The sequence below is a fragment of the Balaenoptera musculus genome, chromosome 3 (genome assembly GCF_009873245.2).
Source record: "Balaenoptera musculus isolate JJ_BM4_2016_0621 chromosome 3, mBalMus1.pri.v3, whole genome shotgun sequence".
NCBI classification, from domain to species: domain Eukaryota; kingdom Metazoa; phylum Chordata; class Mammalia; order Artiodactyla; family Balaenopteridae; genus Balaenoptera; species Balaenoptera musculus.
In genome coordinates this window covers 146590093-146617467 of record NC_045787.1, presented here as the reverse complement: position 1 = coordinate 146617467, position 27375 = coordinate 146590093, and the positions used below count along the sequence as shown (strand labels likewise).

General features: G+C 40.6%; 1 protein-coding gene across 5 annotated transcripts in view; it reads right to left on the bottom strand.

Annotated features, from left to right (window-relative positions):
* CREBRF (CREB3 regulatory factor) overlaps positions 1–27375 on the bottom strand; it is a 62991-nt gene extending 35616 nt beyond the window's left edge. For 4 of the 5 annotated variants that reach the window (XM_036847897.1, XM_036847899.1, XM_036847900.1 and 1 more), the window contains exons 1-2: positions 27280–27375; positions 182–378 (exon numbers count right to left, since the gene is read on the bottom strand). In XM_036847897.1, coding sequence (XP_036703792.1) covers positions 182–190 — 9 coding nt within the window. In that variant the 5' untranslated portion in view covers positions 191–378; positions 27280–27375. Of the gene's footprint in view, positions 1–181; positions 379–25751; positions 25951–27279 lie in introns of those variants that run through there. The other variant, XM_036847898.1, reaches the window with a different exon arrangement.

The following is a 27375-nucleotide window of genomic DNA, read 5'->3' as shown; positions in this document are numbered from 1 at the left end:
ACATTGTTCCCTGTGTCAACCTCACTAAATTTCAAAGCTATAGCAAAGGAAGGACATGTATTTAAAACCAGTTGAGATCAGAAGCAAAATGTCTTTAAAAGATAGTATAGCAAGTTGTGTTAAGATTCAGAGAACTTACTGAACCAACTGCAGTGGGAAAATATAAAACTCTGCACCTTACCTGAGGCATTTCCAAGCCCAGATCCTGTGAGTCCGATCCCAAACTTCTTTTTTTTCTCGTTTGTAAATTCCTTTCCAGCTTTACTTTTAATTTCAAGATCAAAGATGATTTTCACAATAAACAGCAGGTTTCCCAGAATGCCTTCAATTCAACTGCTTGGATCACTGTTGTTGTTTTTTTAATAATTCTGTGCGAATCTGTCAACAACACAAAGTAACTTCACTGAAAGCCACTAAAAACAAGTTTACCTTTCAAAAATAACATTAACAAAGAACACTTTAAAGGGATAAGTACTGTGATTGTACTATCAAGAATTTGGCCATTTTTTAGTACCAACTATTCTGAAATTCACCATCCCTCCCTCTATTTGTTTCTACAATAGGACTGGTCAATAACCAACTGGCACTATTTAAAAAAAAAAAAAAAAAAAAAAGCTGATAAAATTAAAATAGGCCTGGGACTTCCCTGGCAGTCCAGTGGTTAAGACTCCATGCTTCCAATGCAGGGGGCGCAGGTTCGATTCTCTGGTTGGGGAACTAAGATCCCACGTGCCCCGTGGCACAGCCAAAAGGAAAAAAAAAAAATTAACACATGCCCATCTTCCTGTGATCTAAAAATGTATTTTACTTAATGTTAAAATAAACCTCCCATTCGCTTCATGTTTTGTATGAGAAAACATAATGTCTCAGCAATTCCATCTACTGTATAATCATTACCGCTAAGTGAACCTACATTTTATATCTCTCATAAATCTACAAGAAGAGCAATGAATATGTATCACCAATAACAGAATTTAACATATCCTCTACATTACATAAAATCACGTTCATAATGGTATATGCAACATTACTCTTCGAGTTATAAGTGAAATCTGTCCTTGAAGTAAGAATTATTCCAGTAAGCTCTGAACATGTGTATCTTGAGAGGGGAAACAGGGATAAGGACTACTTTGCAGAGTGGTTTCAAGGGTTAAATTAAATGACTGCAAGTCACCTGGCACAGGGTCTTGACTGTGGTAGAAACTGACAGGTTAGTTCCCCTTTCCCTCCTCTGTGAAGGCTTTAATCAAGAAGAACTAAACAGCTATACCCACTTCATCATCTCTTCCTAGATAAGTGGTCCTCAAAGTGTGATCCCAGGACCAGCAGCATCAGCATCAACCAGGAAATCTGTTACTAATGCAATTCTTGGGCTCCAGACCAGACCTACTAAAGCAGAAATTCTGAGAGTAGAGCCCAGTAATGTGTTTTAACAAGCGCTCAGGGTGATTCTGCTCCTCTCTAAAATCTGAGAACCTCTGCTTTAAACTGAACTCCTTGCTCTTATTCATTCTAGATGCAGTATCATTTCTTAGACTGATGTAAAGAGCCAATTTAAGCTACGCTGCCCTCTGTAGTTAACACATTCTCTGGCATAGACCTGTGAAGTGATACATTACATCAATTTCAGAGACCTCTTGCTGAACGAATAAGAGAGAACAAGGACGAACAAGGATGCAATAATTGTTCTACCCAATTAGATTAATAAATTGACTATCATCTGCATTTCCTAGATCTTTGCTGGGCTCTTCCCTCTAGTGGGCTGTCATTCTCAGTGCACTGTTCTAGCCTAGGAAACACCCTCAAGTGCCCAACCTGGGCCCAGAAACAGAATTAACTATGTGTCTCAATCCAGTGCTACAGTTTAAATGGACTGATGCCTGCTTGTGCCAAAGGCTAGTTCTGGCCCAATTCCTCCTTGGACATACTGCCGACACGTACTCTCAGTCCTAACTCTTCCCATGATTCCTGTGAGAAACAAGGTCAGTTGCCTTTTCCAGACCTATTACTTAGACCCCCCCCCCCAAAACCAAATTATTCAAGTGATGCATTCAACAAAGTGGACTAGTATAATCCTGGTCTATAACCTTGGATCTGGGAGAAAAGTTTGATACTCTCTAAAACCTGAAACTTATCCTTTCTAGCAACAGGGTTGAAGAATCAAGAAGAGATTGAGTTCTCTTCTACATATATACTTTGGCATATATTTATTGGCAACCACTATAGACACCACGTACCAACAGCTTGGTTTATCAGGAAAACACTGGACAAAAAAAGGGCTAAGTTCTAGTCACTGCTCTCACTTGCAAACTCGACAATATTGGGTAGGTCAATCTTTCTAAAACTCATTTTTCTCATCTATGTAAAGAAAATAATATTACTCCTGGCTACCAAATTTCCTAAGCCATAAAACTTCCATACAAATACAAATATTTATGTAAAACATTATTTTAAACACTTGGCATCGAAACAAATTTGTCAATGCAGTTAGCAAAAAGAGCACTTGTTTGGAGGACAAGAGACCTGGATTCCAGTTTTGATTCCATAATTAAAACTAAATAGGAGAGTGGCCAAGATGGCAAAGTAGAAGGACCTTAAGCTCATCAACTCTCACAAGCACACCAAAATCACAACAATCTGCAGAATAATCATTGTTGAAAAAGACTGAAACCTACCAGAAAAGATCCTCTACAGCTAAAGACATAAAGATAGAACCATGAGACTGGTAGGAGGTGTGGACTTACAATATAATCAAATCCCATATCTCCCAGGTAGGGGAACCCCAAACTGGAGAATAATTATATTATAGAGGTTTCCCCACAGGAGTAAGAGTTCTGAGCCCCATATCAGGGCCCCCAGTCTGGGGGTGTGGCAACAGGAACAGGAGCCCCTAGAGCATTTAGCTTTGAGGGCCAGTGGGGCTTGATTGCGGAAGCTCCACAGGATGAAATAAGACTTCATTCTTAAAGGGGGCACACAAAATCTCACGCACACCAGGACCAAAGACAAAAGCAGTAATTTCACAGGAGCCTGGGCCAGACCTACCTGTTGGTCTTGCAGGGTGTCCTGGGAAGGTGGGGGGCAGCTGTGGCCCACCCTGGGGACGTAGACACTGGTGGCAGATACATGGGGGAGGCTAATATATTGGCACCAAGACCTGGTCGCACCCAACAGCCTGTAGGCTCCAGTGCTGGGATACCTCAGGCCAAGCAACAAACTGGGTGTGGACACAGCCCTACCAGTCAGCAGACAGGTTGCCTAAAGACTTCCTGTCCACAGCTGCCTCTAAACACAGCCCTAAACATGGCCCTGCCCACCAGAATACAAAGACCCAGCTCCACCTACCAGGAGGCAGGCATGGGCCCCTCCCACCAGGAAGCCTGCACGAGCCCCTGGACCAATCTCACCCACCAGGGAAACAAACAAAATTAAAGAATACAATAACTGAAATGAAAAACACACTAAAAGGAACCAACAATAGACTAAATGAAGGAGAAGAATGGATCCGTGAGCTAGAATACAGAATAGTGGAAATCACTGCTGCCAAACCAAAAAAAGAAAAAAGAATGAAAAGAAATGAGGACAGCTTGAAACCTCTGGGACAACGTCAAGCATGCTAATATTCACGTTATAGGGGTCCCAGAAGGAGAAGAAAGAGAGAAAGAACCTGAGAAAATATCTCAAGAGATAATAGCTGAAAACTTCCCTAACCTGGGAAAGGAAATAGTCGCCCAAGTCCAGGAAGTGCAGAGTCCCATACAGAATTAACCCACAGGGGAATACACCACGACACACTGTAATCAAAAGGACAAAAATTAAATATAAAGAGAGAATATTAAAAGCAACAAGGGAAAAGCAACAAATAACAAACAGGAGAACTCCCATAAGGCTATCAGCTGATTTTTCAGCAGAAACTCTGCAGGCCAGAAAGGAGTGGCACAATATACTTAAAGTGATGAAAGAGAAAAACCTACAACCAAGAATACTCTACCTAGCAAGGCTCTCTTTCAATTTTGATAGAGAAGTCAAAAGCTTTACAGACAAGCAAAAGCTAAAAGATTTCAGCACCACCAAACCAGCTTTACAACAAATGCTAAAGGGACTGCTCTAGGTGGAAAAGAAAAGACCACAACTAGAAACAAGAAAATTACAAAACAGAAAATCTCACTGAGAAAGGCAAACATACAATAAAGGTAGGAAATCATCCACACACAAAGCTAGTAGGGAGGTTAAAAGATAAAAGTAGTAAAATCTGGACTTCCCTGGTGGTGCAGTGGTTAAGAATCCACCTGCCAATGCAGGGGAGGACATGGGTTCGAGCCCTGGTCCAGGAAGATCCCATGTGCCGCGGAGCAACTAAGCCTGTGCGCCACAACTACTGAGCCTGTGCGCCTAGAGCCCATGCTCTGCAACAAGAGAAGCCACCGCAGTGAGAAGGCTGTGCACTGCAAAGAAGAGTAGCCCCTGGTCGCCACAACTAGAGAAAGCCCGTGCACAGTAACGAAGACCCAACACAGTCCAAAATAAATAAATAAATAAACAAATTTTTTTAAAAATAGTAAAATCATTTGTATCCAACAATAAGCAGTTAAGGGATACACAAAACAACTAGATGTAAAATATAAAATCAAAAACAGTAATCATCAGGGGAGGAGAATACAAATTCAGGGTATCTAAAATGCGTTTGAAATTAAGAGATCAGCAACTTAAAATAAGCACGTATAAATATAGACTCCTATACAAAAACTTCATGGTAACCGCAAAACAAAAATGCATAATCGATATACATGCAAAACAGAAAAAGAAATCCAAACATAACACTAAAGTTAGTCACCAAATCACAACAAGAAAACAAAGAATGGGGGGGGGAAACCTACAAAAACAAATCCAAAACAATTAACAAAATGGCAATAGGAACATACATATCGATAACTACCTTAAATGTAAATGAACTAAATGCTCCAACCAAAAGACACATACTGGCTGAATGGATACAAAAACAAGACCCATATATTTGCTGCCTACAAGAGACTCACTTCAGATCTAGAGACACATACAGACTGAAAGTGAGGGGATGGAAAAAGGTATTGCATGCTAATGGAACTCAAAAGAAAGCCAAAGTTGCAATACTTACATCAGGCAAAATAGACTTTAAAATAAAGACTGTTATAAGAGACAAAAAAGGACACTACATAATGGTCAAAGGATCAATCCAAGAAGAAGATATAACAATTGTAAATATATATGCACCCTACATAGGAGCACCTCAATATATAAAGCAAATGTTACACAACAGTGTTACACAACAGTGGGGGACTTTAACACCCCACTTACATCAATGGATAGATCATCCAGACAGAAAAGCAATAAGGAAACACAGGCCTTAAATGGCACATTAGACCAGATGGACTTAGCTGATATTTATAGGTCATTCCATCCGAAAGCAGCAGAATACACATTCTTCTCAAGTGCACATGGAACATTCTCCAGGACAGATCACACGCTGGGCAACAAAAGCAAGCCTCTGTAAATTTAAGAAAACTGAAACTGTATCAACCATCTTTTCTGACCACAACACTATGAGGCCAGAAATCAACTACATGAAAAAAATTGCAAAAAACACAAACATGTGGAGGTTAAACAATACACTACTAAACAACCAATGGATCACTGAAGAAATCAAAGAGGAAATACAAAATACCTAGAGACAAATGAAAATGAAAACATAACAATCCAAAACCTATGAGATGCAGCAAAAGTAATACTAAGAGGGAAGTTTATAGCAATAAAGCTTACCTCAGGAAACAAGAAAAATCTCAAATAAACCACCTAACTTTATGCCTAAAGCAACTAAATAAGAACAAACAAAACTCAAAGTTAGTAGAAGGAAAGAACGCATAAAGATCAGAAGAAGTAAATGAAATAGAGACTAAGAAAACAATAGAAAAGACCAACAAACTAAAAGCTGGTTCTTTGAAAAGATGAACAAAATTGATAAACCTTTGGCCAGACTCATCAAGAAAAAAGGGAGGGACCTCCCTGGAAGCGCAGTGGTTAAGAATCCACCTGCCAACGCAGGGGACACGGGTTCAAGCCCTGGTCTGGGAAGATCCCACACGCCGTGGAGCAACTAAGCCCATGCACCACAACTACTGAGCCTGTGTTCTAGAGCCCGCAAGCCACAACTACTGAGTCCATGTGCCACAACTACTGAAGCCACGCACCTAGACCCCACGCTCCGCAACAAGAGAAGCTACCACACTGAGAAGCCCACGCACTGCAACGAAGAGTAGCCCCCACTCAAGGCAACTAGAGCAAGTCCACATGCAGCAACAAAGACCCAAAGCAGCCATAAATTAATTAATTTTTAAAAAGAAAAAGAAAAAAAGGAGAGGGCCCAAATCAATAAAGTCAGAAATGAAAAAGGAAAAGTTACAACCAACACCACAGAAATACAAAGGATAAGAGACGACCATGAGCAACTGTACACCAATAGAATGGACAACCTAGAAGAAATGTACAAATTCTTAGAAAGGTACAATTTCCTAAAACTGAACCAGACAGAAATAGAAAATATGAACAGACTAATTACCAGTACTGAAATTGAATCACTAGTTAAAAAACTCCCAACAAGCAAAAGTCCAGGACCAGATGGCTTCACAAGCAAATTCTACCAAACATTAAGAGAAGAGTTAACACTTACCCTTCTGAAACTATTCAAAAAAATTGCAGAGGAAGGAACACTTCCAAACTCATTCTATGAGGTCACTATTACCCTGATACCAAAACCAGACAAAGATATCACAAAAAAAGAAAATTACAGGCCAGTATCACCAATGAACATAGACGCAAAAATCCTCAACAAAATAGTAGCAAACGAAGTCCAACAATACATTAAAAGGATCATACACCATGATCAAGTGGGACTTATCCCAGGGATGCAAGGATTTTTCAATATCCACAAATTAATTCAGTGTGATACACCACATTAACAAACTGAATAAAAACCATATGATCATCTCAGTAGATGCAGAAAAAGCTTTTGATAAAATTCAACATCCATTTATGATAAGAACTCTTCAGAAAGTGGGCATAGTGGGAACAAACCTCAACATAATAAAGGCCATATATGACAAACCCACATCTAACATCATACTCAATGGTGAAAAGTTGAAAGCATTTCCTCTAAGATCAGGAACAAGACAAGGATGCCCACTCTCACCACTTCTATTCAACATAGTTTTGGAAGCCCTAGCCACAGCAATGAGGAAGAAAAAAAAAAGAAAAGAAATAAAAGGAATCCAAATTGAAAAGAAGTAAAACTTTCACTGTCTGCAGATGACATGAAGATACAGATACATATGCAGATACATAGAAAATCCTAAAGATGCTACCAGAAAACTACTAGAGCTCATCAGTGAATTTGGTAAAGTTGCTGGATACAAATTAATATACAGAAATCTGTTGCATTTCTATACACTAACAAAGAAGTATCAGAGAAATTAAGGAAACAATCCCATTTACCATCACATCAAAAAGAATAAAATACCTAGGAATAAACCTACCCAAGGAGGCAAAAGACCTGTACTCCAAAAACTGTAAGACGCTGATGAAAGAAATTGAAGATGATACAAAGAGATGAAAACATATACAGTGTTCTTGTATCAGAAGCATCAGTATTGTTAAAATGACCATAGTACCAAAGCAATCTACAGAATTCAATGCAGTCCCTATCAAATTACCAATGGCATTTTTCAGAGAACTGGAACAAAATTTTTTTAAATTTGTATGGACACACAGAATACCCCAAATAGCCAAAACAATCTTGAGAAAGAAGAATGGAGCTGGAGGAATCATGCTCCCTGACTTCAGACTACACTACAAAGCTACAGTCATCAAACAGTTTGGTATTCGCAAAAAAAAAAAAACCAGATACACAGATCAATGGAACAGGACAGAAAGCCCAGAAATAAACCCACGCACTTATGGTCAATTAATCTATGCCAAAGGAGGCAAGAATATACAATGGACAAAAAGACAGTCTCTTCAATAAGTGGTGCTGGGAAAACTGGACAGCTACATGTAAAAGAATGAAATTAGAACATTCTCTAAAAGCCATGCACAAAAATAAACTCAAAATGGATTAAGGACCTAAATGTAAGACTGGATACTATAAAACCCCTAGAGGAAAACAGGCAGAACACTGTTTGACATAAATTGCAGTGATATTTTTTTGGATCTGTCTCCTAGAGTAATGGAAATGAAAACAAAAATAAACAAATGGGACCTAATTACATTTAGAAGCTTCTGCACAGCAAAGGAAAACCATAAACAAAATGAAAAGACAACCTATGAACTGGGAGAAAATATTTGCAAATGATGCCATCGACAAAAGATTAATTTCCAAAATATACAAACAGCTCATACAGCTTAATATCCAAAAAACAAACAACCCAGTGAAAAAATAGGCAAAAGATCTAAACAGACATTTCTCCAAAGAGGACAGACAGATGGCCAAGAGGCACATGAAAAGACGCTCAATATCACTGATTATTAGAGAAATGCATATCAAAACTATAATAAGGTGTTACCTCACACCAGTCAGAATGACTATCATTAAAAAGTCTACAAATAATAAATGCTGGAGAGGGTGTGGAGAAAAAGGAACCCTCCTACACTGTTGGTGGGAGTGTAAATAGGTGCAACCACTATGGAGAACAGCATGGAGGTTCCTTAAAAAACTAAAAATAGAGTTACTATATGATCCAGCAGTCCCACTCCTGGGCATGTATCTGGAGAAGACTCTAATTTGAAAACATACATGCACCCCAATGTCCACTGCAGCACTATTTACAGTAGCCAAGACATGAAGGCAACCTAAATATACACTGACAGAGAAATGGATAAAGATGTGGTGTATATATATATATCTATATAGATATACAGATATATAGATATATATACACACACACACACACACACACAATGGAGTATTACTCAGCCATAAAAAAGAATGAAATAATGCCATTTGCAGCATCATGGATGGACCTAGAGATTATCATATTAAGTGAAGTAAGTCAGACAGAGAAAAAAAATACCATATGATAATCACTTATTTGTGGAATCTAAAAAAATGACACAAATGAACTTATTTACGAAACAGAAATAAACTCAGACATAGAACACAAACTTATGGTCATGAAAGGGGATAGCAGGGGGTGGGGTAGATGAATTAGCAGTTTGGGATTAACATATACACTATTATATATAAAGGAGATAACCAACAAGGACCTACTGTATAGCACAGGGAACGATACTCAATATCTTGTAATAACCTATAAGGGAAAAGAATCTGAAAAAGGGTATTATATATACCTGTATAACTGAATCACTTTGCTGTACACTTGAAACTAACACAACACTGTAGATTAACTATACTTGAATAAAAAAAAAAAACCAAAAACTAAACAGCCTTATGAATTAGAGCAAGTTAGTTAAATGTATGCTTTAGCTCCCAGACTGAGGAATTACAATTATTATCCCTTAACTATGTAGTAGAGGTGTTATGAGAATTGAATGAAATATTAAATTAGGATGTAGCAATGAACTAAATCTGAAAGGTGATTATCATCAATAGGTGTATTTTGCCAACACATTCTTTTCTCCCACAGCTATTCCAGCTCAAAAACTCAACATCTGTGACAGCTGTTGGCAACAAAGCTGTATATTTTATTTTATTTTATTTTTTTATTTTTTTTAATTAATTAATTATTTTTTGGCTGCACTGGGTCTTCATTGCTGCCCACGGGCTTTCTCTAGTTGTGGTGAGCGGGGGCTCCTCTTCGTTGCAGTGCACAGTCTTCTCATTGCGGTGTCTTCTCTTGTTGCAGAGCATGGGCTCTAGGCGCACGGGCTTCAGTAGTTGTGGCATGTGGGCTCAGTAGTTGTGGCACACGGGCTTAGTTGCTCTGCGGCATGTGGGATCTTCCCGGACTAGGGCTCGAACCTGTGTTCCCTGCATTGGCAGGCAGATTCTTAACCACTGAGCCACCAGGGAAGTCCCCAAAGCTGTATATTTTAAAGACACCAATTCCCAAAAAGAGGGTATCCACCATATAGAGGGTTGAGCTCGCTCTCCTGGGATAAAGGTCCTTAGTTGCTTCTCCTAGTCTCTTAGGTGGCAGCAAACAGGATGGGGGAGGGCCAATTCTACCCCAAGCAGTAGAACCTCCTTTCAGTGATAAACTCTCCCAGTCTCTAAAACTAATGACTAAAGGTCACAACACCAACTATCCTCATCCTCAACATTTTGCACCCATTTTCCAGAAATGCTTGGTACTGTTGCAAACATTTATTGTGAAACAACCAAGAAGAGCAAAATTCCCCACCCGAAAGTGGAAGGGAAAAAGAATAAGGACTTCTACAGCAGTTACCATTACACAGAATCTTCCATAATGACACACTGCTCCAAAACTACCTCCTAAGGCTTCCCTGGTGGTGCAGTGGTTAAGAATATGCCTGCCAATGCAGGGGACACGGGTTCGAGCCCTGGTCCGGGAAGATCCCACGTGCTGCAGAGCAACTAAGCCCATGCGCCAGAGCTACTGAGCCTGCGCTCTAGAGCCAGCGTGGCACAACTTCTGAAGCCCGCACGCCTGGAGCCCATGCTCCGCAACAAGAGAAGCCACCGCAATGAGAAGCCTGTGCACCGCAATGAAGAGTAGCCCTCGCTCACCGCAACCAGAGAAAGCCCGCGTGCAGCAAGGAAGATCCAACGCAGCCAAAAATAAATAAATAAATGAATTAAAACAAACAAACAAAAAAAACTACCTCCTATACCAGGGAGCCATATACAAAAGGCACATTAATACTAAGATGGCCAAGTGACACTGAGGAGGAAGGTGTAACAATATGCTTTTTGGGGATGCCTTCATACTTCTGTGGGCTCAAGAATATCCATATTTTATTCAAGGTTTTTGATATTAAAGTACATAAAAAGTTAATGATCTAATTTCCCAATGTGTGACCTGAGAAATATTTGTCCCTAGGAATGTTAAATGGTTATTCAACAAAAGGGTTGTGAGGCTAGGAAAGCACCACGTTAACCAAACTGTTATACTGCCTTTATGCAGAATTTCTTGGAAACTTTAAGATGCTAGGTGCTAATGTGCATTATAAATCCCCAATAGGTGAACAGAGCAGATCTCATTTCTCAAACTTATTTGATCAAAAAATCCTCCACCCTGCCCTCAAACTGACCTCAAGGACTGGTAGTTATTCCAAAAAAACAAAAACCCAACGACAACAGCTAGGGGAAAGGCTAAATTAATTCCCCTAGTTACTACTTTCTTATTCACAGCTCTGGCTCACCAGTCCCAATACAGTTTTGTGAGCCTTTCAAGGGAGAGAAGACTGTGGTCCACCAGAAACAATATTTACCAATAGATTTTCTGTACCTGGGCTCATTCAAAACTATTCAACAACAGCTCCTAGGGGCAGGAAGACACTGAAGTAACATGAGCAGCAATGGTGGTACCACCTGAAGAGAGCCACAGCTTCAATCTCTTTCACAGCCCTTTCCACCAGGTCCTACCCTATGTTTTTTTGGTTCTCCATTTGAAAATATGTTGAGGCTTACTATGTACATTAGGCAAGGCAAAAGATCAAGTAAAATGATAGGAAAGGTCAAAGGACTTCTTACAAAGGTTCATCCCCGGGACTGCTCACAACACTAATCCAAACTTTTTTTTTTTTTTTTTTTTTTTTTTTTTTATTTTCTAATGATTTTAATTGATGAGCAAATGATGCCATAGAATCTCATGTTTACCAAATGGTAACAACCATGTTATAGACTTCTGTTGATATTTAAAAAGAAAGAAATTTTGCTTCTTTTTTGCACAGGGAACATTACTTGACACAGAAAGTAATCATCTTTCCCTCTGTCTTCTGGACCCATGATCTGCTACTCCTCTAAAAGCATGATGTATCCATTCATTTCTTCCATGGAACCCCAACCTTTCCTCATTCTACTAAACTTTGGAAGTGGAGGGCCATGTAGATATTTTCCTTTTTCCCGGTTGCTGCTTCTAAACAATTAAATGGCTCCTCTCTTTCTAGATCTGTCTACACCACCTTTTTTCAACCCTTACTAGTGTTGCCCTGTGTCCCCATGAAGTTATAGATACCTTCCAAAACAACTCACATAACTCACAGTTATGATTTTTCATTCTATTCTGCCTTCAATCCAATGGATTCTACATCCAAACACATAATACTATGGACCACTTAACTTCTCAGTTCATTGACCTCCACCTCCATCCATATCAAAAACATTCCAGAAAGTCTACGATTGGTCTACATGCTTTGTAACTTTAGCCTCTTCACCCAATTTTTCACAAGCCCTCAACTGGAAGTTCTGCCTTAATAGTTACTCCAGTTCTTGGCCCCTTCCTAATTCACCTACATTACACTCGTATTCAGTCAGGATGCCATGATTCTCCACTACATTTAAAAAATTTCCACCCTCTCCAGAAGGCTAGTGGCCACCCTTGGTTATTCTATAATTTACTCTTTTGTTTCCATTCCTAGACACCAGAACAGCATTGGAGGAAACCACTCTTTATCATCCACTTTTTTCTATAACTCCAACACTCTACCAAAACAGCAATCCTTTTAGTCATTAGTCATCTCATAACTAACACAATCAATGACTTTTTTTTCATCAGTCTTGTATGTGTTACATTTCCAACTGTATTATCCAGATTATTGAGAGCAAAGACTCTGTACATTTCTCTATCTCCTTAAGAACTGGTATATTTAAATATGTAATCTTGTTTTTTTTTGTTTTGTTTTTTTTTTTTTTTATTCACACACACACACACACTGTATTTTATTTTTACAAGACATAAATAGACTGACACCAAGCATTGTACATGGATGACCACAACAAAAGCAACAATGATTGCAATTACCAAACATGAAACACACTCATACTATGTCATAATATTGACATTCAGTCCAGTAATCCTCCACTGTAACAGCTCTAATCCAAACTTTAAAAGCCAAATCCGAGAGCTGACTGGTGTGGCCCAGGCAGCTCACACATATCCAAGGGCTCCTAAATTGTGCCCCTTCCAAATCTGAGGGTTTCAGCTGATCCCTAAGAGTCCACATATTTTACAAAAAAAAGGTTGACATCAAGAAAAATATAAACCGCTTTATAAATAAAAATGTCTATGCAAAAGCAGATACTGCATACGATGGCTAGAATCCCTGAAGCTCCTCTTTTATACGTCACTGCCTTAGGCCACTGCTCCCTTTTACTATCTTGAGGGAACTGGTTTCTCACAATAGTAAGCAGCACTTCTGAATCATCAGAGTAGATGTTAAAATTTTTTGACATACCCATCAGGATGGCTATCATCCAAATAAGAGAAAATAACAAGTGTTGGTGAGGATATGGAAAAATCAGAAACCTTGTGCATTGCTGGTGGGAATGTAAGACAATACAGCTGAGAAACAGTTTAGTAGTTCCTCAAAAAGTTAAACACAGAATTACTACATGATCTAGCAATTCCACTTCTGGATATATACCCAAAGGAATTGAAAGCAGGAACTCAAACAGATACGTGTACACCCATGTTCACAGCAGCATTATTCACAATAGCCAAAAAGTGGAAACAACCCTAGTGGTCACTGACAGATGAAAAGATAAACAAAATGTGGTATATACACACACTGGAACATTATCCAGTAATAAAAAGGAATGAAATTCTGATACATGCTACAACATGGATGAACCTTGAAAACATTATGCTAAATGAAATAAATCAGATAGAAAAGACAAATATTATACGATTCCACTTATATGAAGTACCAGAATAGGCAAATTCATGGAAACAGAAAGAGAAGAGAGGTTACCAGAGGCTGGGAGAGTACAGTTTCTGTTTGGGGTGGTGAAAATATTCTGGATATTTCAGAACAGTAGTGATGGTTATACAAAACTGTCAATGCACTGAATGCCACTGAATTGTACACAATATGGTTTAAATGGCAAATTTTATGTTTACTTTACCACAAGGAAAATTTTTATTATTATTTTTTTTGGCTATGCCGTGCATGGCTTGCAGGATCTTTGTTTTTGTTCTCTGACCAGGAATTGAACCCGTGCCCCCTGCAGTGGAAGCACGGAGTCCTAACCACTGGACCACCAAGGAATTCACCACAAGGAAATTAAAAAAAAAAAAAAAATGTTTGTGGTACGACAGGCCAACACATTTATACTGTTATATATCATGGTTTATTTTGATCTTTCCTAAACTCTGCTGGTTCATGTTCATCATTTCTTTCAGGTGGCAGAATTCTTGGGTTCTCTCTCTGTAGGTGGTAATTGTCCTGACCCCTAATTTAAATCAGTCATTTCTCCTGAGATTTAATCCCCAAGATGAAAGATAGGGAAGGGGGGAGGGAAGGAGGAAGGACCCCCACACACTCCATCCAAACTGCTATACTTCAAATGTCCCACTCAACAATTCCTTTCCTTCTGAAAACTACTCAGCAAGAGTTGAACAAAACAAACCTTCAGATGCTTACTAAATCAAGCCACTACCTGTTTCATGGTACAGTAGAAATCAGAGATCCCCAAATCTCCAAACCATTGAGGAGGAAGAGACTGACTATGCAAGGAAGGCATCAGAGAAAAGGCGGGGGCTGCGTTCTCCCTTCATCATGTAATATACATCCTGTGAACATGACTGCAGACAAATCGCTACTCTCTGCCCTTCAACAGCAGTTCTCTAGACTCCAAAATTTGAAAAACAAGTAAATTTCAATCTAGATGGTTATCTTAATTAGATGTTAATACAATCGGGATATGGATCCTTCTGCCATAACACCTTGTGAACTCTTTATCCCTGGGTCAACCCAATAGTCTCCTTTTATCCTCACACTCAGAGTTTAAAAAATAAGGGGGTAAATTAGGTTGGCCACAATATTTTAATTAAATAATTAAAACCACATTTTTCTGAGGATCCTGAGGAGCTAAGAAAATATACTAAATCTCAAAAGTGATCTCTCCTTGGAATGCTGTCTTAGATAAAGACACAAGCCCTCTCAGAGAATTTTATTCCATTCTTTTCCAAAGGCTTTGGCCCAACGTTAATCTTTGGGCTACAGAGACAACACACAAGAGCTTATTTAAACCACTCTGGGAACCAATAAGAAAGATCATTAAAGCAGGTTTCTAGATCAGCATGAGGTGAATGGGAAGAGTTTTTATTTCTGAAAACTACTGACGGTTAAGATACTAGTAGGGTCTTTCTGCAGCCTTGATACCTGGCAAGTAAGTTGTTCAAAGCACAAGAATAAGAGCATGAGACAGTTTTAGATAAAACCAAAGAATGCATTTCTAACCCCAGCCACCTTTGATTACTCCTGGCAACAAATATTCACAGTTTATATTTGATGTAATTGTTTACAGAAACACTGCTATACCTTGTCATTTAACAAAACCTGGTGAAGTAATTAGGGTTAGTATTAGCATTATTAGCACCCCCCCACCCTCTGTCTAACCACTTGTACGTTAATTTAAGAAGTTCAGCAAGGATGAGAGTTGTCCAAGGTCATCCAGTAAATGGATGCCTCTGTGCAAACCTATCATCACAAAGACCATCTCTACTCTCAGTGCCTCAAAAGTCTTCTCTAGAGGACTCCCGAATCTACCTCTTCATCCTAAACACACCAGTTCACCATCCCTACCATCTGAGATCCAGGTATTTCCCTGGATCACTTGCATCCCATGCCCTCGGACACAACATGCCACCTCCCCACCCAAACATTCCTATTCTGCCAATAGTATCATCACTCTCAGACATCCAGGCATGTAACACTGATCTCAGCCTTGACTATTTCCTTCCTCCTCCCCACTTGCTTTGTTATTAAATCATGCCAGTTTCTTTATCAAAAATACACGGACGACTTACCTTGTACAGAGCATGCATGTACCTGTCTGACTCTGCCTTTCCCACCTTCTCAACCCTTGCTTGGACCTCATCATTTTCTATTTACCATCCCAATATTTGCCCTGCATATCTTCTTGCTTCCAGCCTCTCCCTCTCTCCAGTTCTTATGCCCCATTATAAAATATTTTCCCTAAACTACCACATCATATTAGCACTGTGTTCATAAGTTTTTAGCAACTCCCGTTATCTCTTGGATAATATTCAAAATACTCAGACACAAGGAAACTATCTTTCCAACCCCATCTTCCACTACTCTTTGATAAATATAACATTAGTATTTGGTCTTACAATTTTCCCCCAAATCCCTGAAGTACTTACAATCCCACTTCACTCTACTAAAGATGTCCAGCAGTGAGACTCCAGCTTTTCATGCCTTTGCCCATAACATTTTTCCTCTTTCTCCTCCCCAACCCCTTGCCTCTTCTACCAGAGATTGTAAAATTTTTGAGAATGACCATTACATCTCATGTCTGTTTCACTACAGTGCCAAAAGCAATGCTATGCCCAGCACAGGTATGCAGACAAGAGCTGACTGACAGCAAAGAGGAAATCTCCTAAGACCACAGGTCATTCTGGAAAAGGAGTCAAGAGGTGCGATGTTCTTCATGTAGAAAGAGTACATTACAAAGAAGTCAATCATTCAGTACATATTTATTAAGTGTCTTTTAAGTGCTCCAAAGTATCTTGTACAGGCTTGTTAATTTGAGTCTTGAACCCCTGTAGTATCGTATAGCAAAAATATTTAACACTGTACTCCTGAATTTTCTTTTAAATTTCCAGGAACAGTAGTGTTTGAATTTCAGTCAATTTTAAACACCTGAAATAATTTTTGTCTACGGAGGAGAGGGTAGAGGAAAGAGTAGGATTAAAACTTATTTAAACCAACTGAATCCAGGCACTGGACTAATACATTTCTTTTTTTTTTTTTTTTTATTTTATTTTATTTGGCCACGCCACGCAGCATGTGGGATCTTAGTTCCCTGACCAAGGATCAAACCACATCCCCTGCATTGGGAGCACGGAGTCTTAACCACTGGACTGCCAGGGAAGCCCCTGGACTAATACATGTTGTACTATTCTCTTCCTCTTTCACGCTCTCTCTCTCTCTCTCATACACACACATTGTTAACTAAGACAAAGTACTTTATACAGGTTAAACATTGGAGTTTTAAAGAATCATTTTGTTTTCTGAGCTGTTCTGCAAGAATCTACAAGATGTAAAAAGGGAACAGTACAATTAAAGGTAGCAGCATAAAAACAGCGGTGCACGTTGAGATCACACTTGAGCCGTCCAGCAAGATTCCAGGGAAATATCCATCATAGAGGACACTGGGGACATACCCTAACAACTTCAGTGCTCTTGTTATCAGGGATCTGGACCCTTCCTCAAAATTTATTGTCTCCTCTCTCCCTTCTCAGAGTTGATGCTTTTCACAAGTAGCATGAATGTATACTAGAGACAATTTTGAAATTCCCTTCAAATTCCTTCCTAGTGTGAAATGGGCTATATAAACCACGAGCTCAGGACTATAGAGGTACAGAGGCTGTGGCGCAGGGCTACAAAGAGGTTGTGAATACAGTTTTGCGGTCATTTCTTTCAAAACTGAGAAAGGCTGGCTGCCTCTTTGGCTCCAATACTCCTAAAGACTTGCTCTTTGAGAAACAAACTCTAGATTCAAGATAAAAGGCTCTGCTTTAAAATTGAGTATTTGGAATTTCATTCCAGATTCTCACTTGCCTTCTTTTATTTGTAAATACAAGAATTCCCCCTCTTACTTTGCAGGGATATTGTGATTCATGATAATATGTAAGGAATCTAGCCCTGGCACAAAACAGACAATAAATGGTGGCTATTTTTTGTTTCCTGATTCCTTCGTCAGTGTAAGATGTTCCTGGGATGTGGCTGCTATTGAATGTATAAACCTAAACTCAACTCAGAATCCTAGATTGTCTGAATTCCACACTTAATTATCACAAAAACCCAACTGCCTGGAACTAGGGTGAATAAAGGATATGCAGGCAACACAGGTCATTTAACACCCTCGCTCCAGCTTTATGAGGGTGAAATGTTCAACATGCTGGTTTAATCAGCAAAAGAATCTTTGGAGTCACAAAGTAATTCATAAAGTTGCAAACTAGTCATCTCTATACACAGTAAAGAATTGGTGGAAAAATTACAAGGGAAAAGGCTTCTTCAGAGAAATTACTGCTCTTATTGTTAAAAAAATTACATACAATTTATCTCTTTTTTATAGTATTTATACTGGCTTCACCAAAGAGGCTGAGCAACTCGAGGGAATGGATTTATACAAAATTTATCTTTGTACTCATAATACCTTACACAGTTTCTAATGAACACACACACATACAAACACAGTTTAATCTATACTATACTTGTCTCAACAGGGTTCAGAATAAATCAAAGGAGGCAGACTATCCCAACTGCTGGGAAAACATAGCTTTGAATAGAATCAGCAGCTCTCAGAAGAGAAATACAAAGAGTAAAAAGAATCTGGTCCCACCCTTCCATTAGACACTCATAATTCTTATATCCCCCTACAATCAGAAAACAGAATAAAATTCATTTACAGTAATTCATTTGTTTTTCACTTGGGATATAGAAAATCAGCAAGTTATTATTCTAAGCTATAAAACGAATGTAACAAGGTCCTAATAAGTTCACTCTACCAAGAGTATGTACATTTTAAAACAAGAGACAAAAAACTGAAGGCTTTGTTTCTTTGGCCATGTTGCACGGCTTGCAGGATTTTAGTTCCCCAACCAGGGATTGAACCTTGGCCCCAGCAGTGAAAGCACCGAGTCCTAACCACTGGACCGCCAGGGAATTCCCAAAAAACTGAAGATTTAAAGCAAAGATCTCAAACTGGATTGCAGCCACAAATCAATGCCTACATATGAGTTCTGTTCAGCCCACACGTTAGTGTTTTGAAAAAATTAAATTTTAACTGCCAGCACTTAAGTTGGAAATTTCATACAAAATTTCTGTATCCTGTTATCAAACGCGACTCCCTTGGGGGGAAAAAATCAGACCTGACAACATTGGGTACATATTCTCAGGAAGATCACTTGAATTGAAGTGAGAGTTATCGCTTGAAACGGGCCTGTGCTTTCCAGCTTGCTCCAATCTCCAACCAGTCCCATTTTACAAGTAGGGAATCTTAAACATTCTCAAAACCACAGAACTAGCAAAAAGCTTGTTTGTGAACACAGCTAACTCCAGGACTTTCATACTTAACCATTTTGCAACTCGACCTCCAAATGAAAGGGAATGTGAAAACAGGTATTTAAAAGAACTGTACATGAATGTCTATTGCAGCTTAATTCACAGTAGCCTAAAATCTGGAAGCAACCCAAATATTCATCGATTGGTAAATGGATAGACAAATCGTGGTACATCCGTATAATAACAAGTACTCAATTGATAACTCGAAACAACATGAATCGCAAAAGCATTATGTTAAGTAATAGCAGTCAGACTTGAAAGACAACACATTCTATGATTGCATTTATATGAAATTCCGGAAAAGAAAAAACTACAGTGATAGAAAGTAAATCAGTAATTGGGGCCGGGGTGAAGGGGGGCATGAGGGAACTTTTTGTGGTGATGAAAACGTTCTATATCATGACTGCAGAGGAGGTTAAATAATTGCATACATTTGTCAAAACTAAATATTGTGTAAATTTATGTAAATTATACCTCAATAAAGCTAGTTCTAGGGCTTTCCTGGTGGCACAGTGGTTGAGAATCTGCCTGCCAATGCAGGGGACACGGGTTCGAGCCCTGGTCTGGGAAGATCCCACATGCCGCGGAGCAACTGGGCCCGTGAGCCACAACTACTGAGCCTGCGCGTCTGGAGCCTGTGCTCCGCAACAAGAGAGGCCACGACAGTGAGAGGCCCGCGCACCGCGATGAAGAGTGGCCCCCGCTTGCCACAACTAGAGAAAGCCCTCGCACAGAAACGAAGACCCAACACGCCATAAATAAATAAATAAATAATTCTTTAAAAAAAAAAAAAAAAAAAAAAAAATAAAGCTAGTTCTAAAAAGAGGTGTTCAGAAAATGCTATAAAACTAGAGAAGAGTACTGCCATCTCTACCTGGGAAGGTCGGGGAAGTTTCAGGAAAAGGTGAGATTTGAATTGGGTCTCATCACAGAACAAGTTTAAGGCACATAAGTAGTAAAAAACACAAGATATAACTAGTAACATTCTGAACTGTAGCCTATGAGAAGTGACATCTCTGAATACAAAGGAAAAGGCTTCGAAAAAGGAAATTCATAGAGATGGATAATTAGTACCTAGATAGGTATCAAAGACAAGCTGATCTCACAAGATTTCCCAAGAGGGAATCAACTCAGACATATATTGCTGTTCATATGCAAAATAAACAGTAATGTGAAAGAATTTTTGTTTTCTTTTTAAATAGAGCAAAATGAAAAGTAAGACTCAAAAAAGGGAAAGGAAACCTAAAGGGAGTAAAGGAAGGGATGGCGGCAAGGAGATGAAGTAAAGGTAAGAGACACACTGGGTCAGAATCAAAGGTACCTGGTGACCACAGATGAGAAGACAGAAGAAGGGAGGCATGTCAGACCTTGATGAGGGGCTAAAAGAAAAACTAAAAACTAGGGGGAGGGGCTTCCCTGGTGGCGCAGTGGTTGAGAATCTGCCTGCTAATGCAGGGGACACGGGTTCGAGCCCTGGTCTGGGAAGATCCCACATGCCGCGGAGCAACTAGGCCCGTGAGCCACAACTACTGAGCCTGCGCGTCTGGAGCCTGTGCTCCACAACAAGAGAGGCCGCGACAGTGAGAGGCCCGCGCACCGCGATGAAGAGTGGCCCCCGCTTGCTACAACTAGAGAAAGCCCTAGCACAGAAACGAAGACCCAACACAGCAATCAATCAATAAATAAATAAATCTTTAAAAAAAAAAAAAAAAAAAAAAAAACTAGGGGGAAAGAGACCAAAGTCAGAGCTACAGAGACCTGACAGTGCAAAGCAGGCCCAAGAGAATTAAAGGACAAGGGAAAGCAAAAATGTTCTTTCCTCCTAAATCTCACAAAGTAGTCCCTTCCTCTTCCATCTCCACCTCTGCCTTAGTTGAAGCCTTCGCATACCCAACCCCACCCTACACATCTTGTACACCTTTTAGACTTCCCTGACTTCCTTCACTAGTCTTCAAACCCAGTTCAAATGCCATCTTTTCTGGGAAGCTTCTCCAACTTGCCCAGGCAGAGTTAGTAGTCCATCTTCCATATTCTCAGGACATGTTGTTCTAAATACTATAATGTTGAACTACAATATCTGTCTCCTCTACTCGTCTATGGGCAACTCCAGCAGAGGATTCAGCAGTAAGGATGTAAGCCCTTACTAAAAAGCAGTTCAAAAAGCTATAAAGTCTACCTCATCTTTTACAACACAAGTAGGATGTTTGAAGCCTTGCTGTTTAAAGGGTACAGTGAGGGAATTCCCCGGTGGTCCAGTGGTTAGGACTCAGTGCTTTCACTGTCAAGGGTCCAGGTTCAATCCTTGGTTGGGGAACTAAGATCCTGCAAGCTGAGCAGTGAGGCCAGGAAAAAAAAAAGTGAATCTTTTCAAGTACAGTGAATCTTTCAAACAAGAGTACATCCACCCTGCCCCTTGTTTCTCCCTATAACATCAAGGACATGTTAAGTTTTGTTTTCATAATGCTTTAAATTTCTTGGTGAATGGCAAACATATAATAGGGAAAAAGGCAAATTGTACCAGGAATGGTGTGTAGCAAGCAGTCAAAGGAACTTCCTCTACAAAACAAAAGGGGCAGCTTAAATTCGCCAAGACAAAACATTATCCGGAAGAAAATAAGTGTTCAACAAAGAATCTGAAGAAAACTGAAGAAGGACAAAAAATCAGCAAGCTCATGACGCTTTTGTCAGAAACTTGTCAACGTCAACAATACCCAAAGATAAATAAGTGAAAACATGACTTTGTAACAAAAAATGTAAAAGTGGTTTTGGCGTTCAAAGGACAGAATGACAGGATGATCAGAGTTGCTGGGAATTAGTGGGGAGGAGAGTTCCAATATAGATTTTAGAAGGAATGTCATGAACTGGCATTGAAAAGGTATACTGTCATGAAAAGGCACACAAGGCTTGGCTGGCAAATGGAATGGGACTGCAGTCACAAAGTACCATTTTCTCCCTCCCTCTCTTTTCTCTTTCAAATCAAAACCGCAAGTCCTGAGACTGACAACCTGCGACAGTGACTAAGCTTCACCCGCTGACAGGACTGGGGCCTGGAGGCCCCTGGAGGGGGTGGCCTTGGCGGGGAGATGGCCTCTCCCAGCCGCCCTGGGGCCAGGCTGGCTCTTCTGGGCTTCCAGGGAAGTTCCATCCATCCATTTTCAAAGATGTCAAACCACCCTTCCTCCTTTGGGGCCTCCTATCAGGGCCAGACCAGGGAAGGCTATTTTCTATTCTGGGGGATTGTTGTAATTTAAATGATTGTTTTAATAAAAATTCTAAGTTGTTAAAAAAAAAAAAAAAAAAGGGCATACTGTCATGAAAAGGCATACAAGGCTTGGTTGGCAATGGAATGGGATTGCAGTCACAAAGTACCACTGCAGTCCCCTGCATCAAACTCCCTCCACATCTAGCCTTCCCCATTGGGGTAAATCAGACTTATTAGCCAGAATGATTTTACAGTGCTTCTCCCCCAAAGGGACCCTGCTACATAGACGAATAATTATCCCAAACAGCTAAGAAATAAGAGGTTTCACTCACATTTGCCAAACACGCAAAGACCAAGTGTGCCAAGAGCTAATGACAAATCCAAGGACAAAGCACAAGGTCTTTTTGTTGTTTTTTGGGTGTGTGTGTGTGTGTGTGTGTGTGTGTGCGCGCGCGCACCTGGAAGGAATATTCAATGAGTCTAACTAACGGAATGTACCTGAAAAAAATTAACATAAGAATTCAAGGGGTTTTTAGACATCATCGAAATAGCTTCTCTATAAACTTTCTTACAAAAAAGGGTCAATTTTAACATGAAGACTTTTTGTATGAGCAGATGGTGATTAATTACTCCCTTCCAACTCAGAAAGCCCAACATCTCTACTAATAGCAGACTGACTTCATTGCCTTCTACACTCATTTATTTAAGTAGTTCAGAAGCACTAAAAGGTGTGAGGCACTGGAGATACAGAAATAAGAGGCAGACTCTGACCTCAAGTTGCTCGCTGTTAAGTGGGTAGAGAAATGCTGTAGGGTGGGGAAAGTCCTAATAAAGAGAAACTGAGAGGCAATCACTAAGAGAAAGAAAATTGAATCCAGATTTGGGAGGCGGTTTCAAGCGGCCTGAATCATTAGCATATTCAAAGTACAAGAGTTTGAGAACACAATAACTAACAATTTCCCAATATCCCTCTGTGAGATAGAAAAACATCCCCACTATTAACAAATTAATAAATTGAATTACTCATAGTCACCCAGGCAAACATAGGTTAACTAGAACTAGAAACAAGATTGAAGGCCACATGACGCTTTTCAGCTTTAAGAGGTCAATATATTCTCTTCCCTGAATTTTCATGCTCACACTTGAAATCCAGTTCAAATCAACAAGACTGGTGAAATATTACATAAAAACAAAACAAAAAACTACACATGAAAAAGTATTTGCCTGTGTAATATTTTTAGTTACGGCATCTCCGCTTCATTGGGCACGCAGCACCACCTGACATTTTCCAAGGAAGGGGAGGGGCGGCAACCTAAAATTTTGGGGGTCTTGTTTGAAAAAGCACCCCACCTTATTTAGGTAATTCTAGAAACATCTCAGGCAACAACACAATCAATGTGGCTTCCAAATTAACTGTATGTATATATGTATATATATATATGTATATATATATATATATATATATATATATATAAGAGCTAAGTGTGTTATCTATTCACTTGACCAACTTCTCTTCAAACAGCTGTACAGTTTTGTTAGGAATGATGTGTTAAACGCACTTTTAAACCTCAATAGGACCATACCCTTGAATATACTAAGGTTCTTAGATACATCTTAAAGCCAAAATTTTTTTCAATCACAATGCATCTCTAAAATAAATAGGACTTAATAGTCCAACATTTGCTTTAAATGGTTTTTCAGGAAAACATCTATTTGCAAATAAAATAAAAATATAGAATACAATGTTGCCATGTGCTCTTACTCTAAAAATTCTTCAAGGCAGGAGATATGTACATTCTGCAAGTGCTCAAATATTACCCGAAGTTCATGTTTATATATGCTGCAATAAGTTAACATCTAAGTACTTAAAACCCAGAGACTGATGTCTTGGAACATGGGCTGACAAACAAATTACAGCCTTCAAATACAGCCTGTTCTTATAAATAAAGTTTTACTGGATTATAGCCCCAAACATATTGTCTATGGCTGTTTTCATGCTACAATTTGCAGACCTCAGTAGCTGTGACAGACACTACATGGCCCACAAAGCCTAAACATTTACTACTCGACCCTGTACAGGAAGTCTGTACAGGTTACCCTATCTTAGAATCATTAGCACCAATGATCTGACAAATTTATGTCCAGTCTAAGAGTTTATCTACCCTGAAAGACAAACTACTGAATACGGTGAAAGAGGATTCGTCCCCAAAACATCCAAGTACAAACCCACATGGAAACAAACCTCTGCTGAATCACTGAAAGTCACGTAGTTGTCAATCTTGACTAAAAACTAAACTTTAAAAGCGAACAGTGAATTTAGTTCTCTTAATCTTTTAAAACTGTGCTATATTAATAGAATCAATATGCAAACTCACTGTATTTTCATTGTCACTTGTATTTAGTTAACCACCACAAGGAGCCATAATTATTCTTTTATTCCTTACACTGGCATCCAAGAACCCACACATGTTAAACTAGTAAACCAGATGAGACATAGTTTTTGTAAAAGTTTGTTTCCCCCTGTCATGACAGACAGAAAATGGGATAGTAAGTGGAGGATCCCAAATCTCTTCTTCTGGATATATTTAGCCTCTTCTATGCTTACTAGTCTAAAAATTCCAAATATGCTTTAACAATCATATAAAAGAATTACATCCAAATAAGTCCTGTTGGATCTATTTACCATTCTTAGAATAAGAGAAAAAATAAGATATTTTTGTCATAAAAATTATATTTAATAGCTGAAGTCTATCAAATAATCAGGGATTATATTTTTATATATCATTCTTAACAGAACTGTGAGTCAATCATATCAAATTAATACAGAAATCGATTAACAAAATAGGAGATAATGCAAATTCCTAAATAAAAACAGTCAACTCTTGAATAGCCCCTGCACGATATACCTAAGGCATGTTCCTAACCATAAGTGTTTAACCAAAGATGCATCAACAGCCTGGTACCCTTGACAATACCACTGCAGTCACAGATTGTAAGGTGATGTTAACATAATACTAAATTAAGCATCTAATACGGCAGACAAGATGCCAAAATAATCGTGAAGCAAATAAAGTAAAATAAGTAATTTTCTAATCACTCATACCATTTCCTCTTTCATCTTTGGTGTTTCTCCTAGCTATTGTGGATTACAAGAAAATGGGAAAAAAAATATTTAAAAGTACAACCAAGTGACAAACAGTTTACCACAAATCACAAGATTTACAAAGAAATCTTATTTTTTGCTTTTTTTAAAAGAAATAAGTCAGATCTTGATCCTATTTCTCACCTGCAGGGTATTCATTCGCAAGACACAGTCCTAAAGAACCTTCAAACCTAAATAATCTTCTCATGGCTCAGTTTTCTCATGAAGCTAATTTAAGTGAGCTACCAATTTATGTAAGCAGGAGGGGCAAATTACTACTAAGCTAAGGCACACACGAGGGGCCTGATCTTTAGAAGGTATCCTGATGAAAAAACGGAGACCCCGCCCAGCCCTTAACTTTCTCGGCTTTTCTAGTCCTGGCTTCCTCTGTGCAAAATCCAGAAAAACATAACTTCCTTCTCACTGCTTCTATCTGAGGCCTGGTGCAGAAATTTAGACCGCTAGTTATCCAAGTACCTTCTTAAAGCTCAAGCTCGCTCAGAAACAGCAAAAAGGTTTGCCTTCTTGGGTTAAAGGAGGGCAATTACAGGGTTTGGCGGCCGGGTTTGTCAGGAAGCGAAAGGCCGAGAAAGAGGGCGAATCCAGAGACTGAGCTCCATCTACTCCCAGGAACCACCCCCAAGGGGCGGCTAGACTGCCCTCGGTACTTCCCTGCCTCCTCTGCTCGGGTGGGGAGAGCGGTGGGTCGGGGTCAGGCTCCCCTGAGCTACTTCATCGTCCGATATGACTCGCCTTCGGACACCCGAAACGCCCCCGGCCCGGCTCCCTTGCCCTTTGCCCTGTCTCCTCCCCTCTCAGTGACCCACCACCACCGGTCCCCTCCCATCTAACATGGCCGCCCCACCCGGCCCACCCCGGCACAGCCTAAATATTTGGGGGCCCGCGGCACCGCCTCCCCCACTCTCATTGGCTTGGCAGCCTTCGTCCGCCTGCTCCATTGGATAGCAGGGCCTGCCACTCTGCGCAGAAAGCTCCGCCTCCAAGCCGCTTCAAGCTGCTTTGAGAAGACATATAAACAAATCCCGGGAGGGAGGCCCCCTCTCGCCAGTCTCTGGGGCGGGGACGGGAAGGGGGAGCGGCCACCCTCGAGACACCCCTGCCTGGAGCCCCCCAACCCCCAGCCCGCGCCTCCTCGTCTCCTGTCAGCCTGGTTCCAACCTTCGTGGCCCCGGCCCTTCCTCACACGCCCCTCTCACTCGTCCTCCCCCGCCAGCCTCGCCTCCCCTCCCTTTCCCGGCCCCTCCCACCCGCTCGCTTCTCTGACAGGCCGGTTGCCGGCAGCCACGGCCCCGGGCTCCGAGGCAGCGGTGAAGGGCCGGGCGGCCTGGTAGGGCGGACGCCCGGCACTGCCCACCCCTGGCCTAGCCTGCCTCCCGCCCGTAGCTCCCTCTACCGCCGCCCCGCGCTTTTATATAACCGTCCCGGGCCGGGGGTGGGGGAGGGGAGCCAGAACCCCCGTGACCGGCAGGCGGCAGCCTGCGGCCCGCGCGCCCCCAGACTCTGCCCTGGTCCTGGCCCCCGCCCCGCGCCGGCCCGGCCCAAAGCCCCGGCGCTGCCACCTCCTAGGCCAGCGGCCCTCCTCCGCCCCCCGCCCGGCTCGTCACCTAGTCCTGGCCCCTGCGGGCTCCGGGTGGCGGGCAGCGGAGCTCACCTGCGGGTGTGGGGGTGGCTCAGGGGCTGGGTCCGGTTCCGCTGCAGGGGCCGCGGCCCCTCTCCATGCTTCCTCGGGTTTGTTTTGTTTATGTCC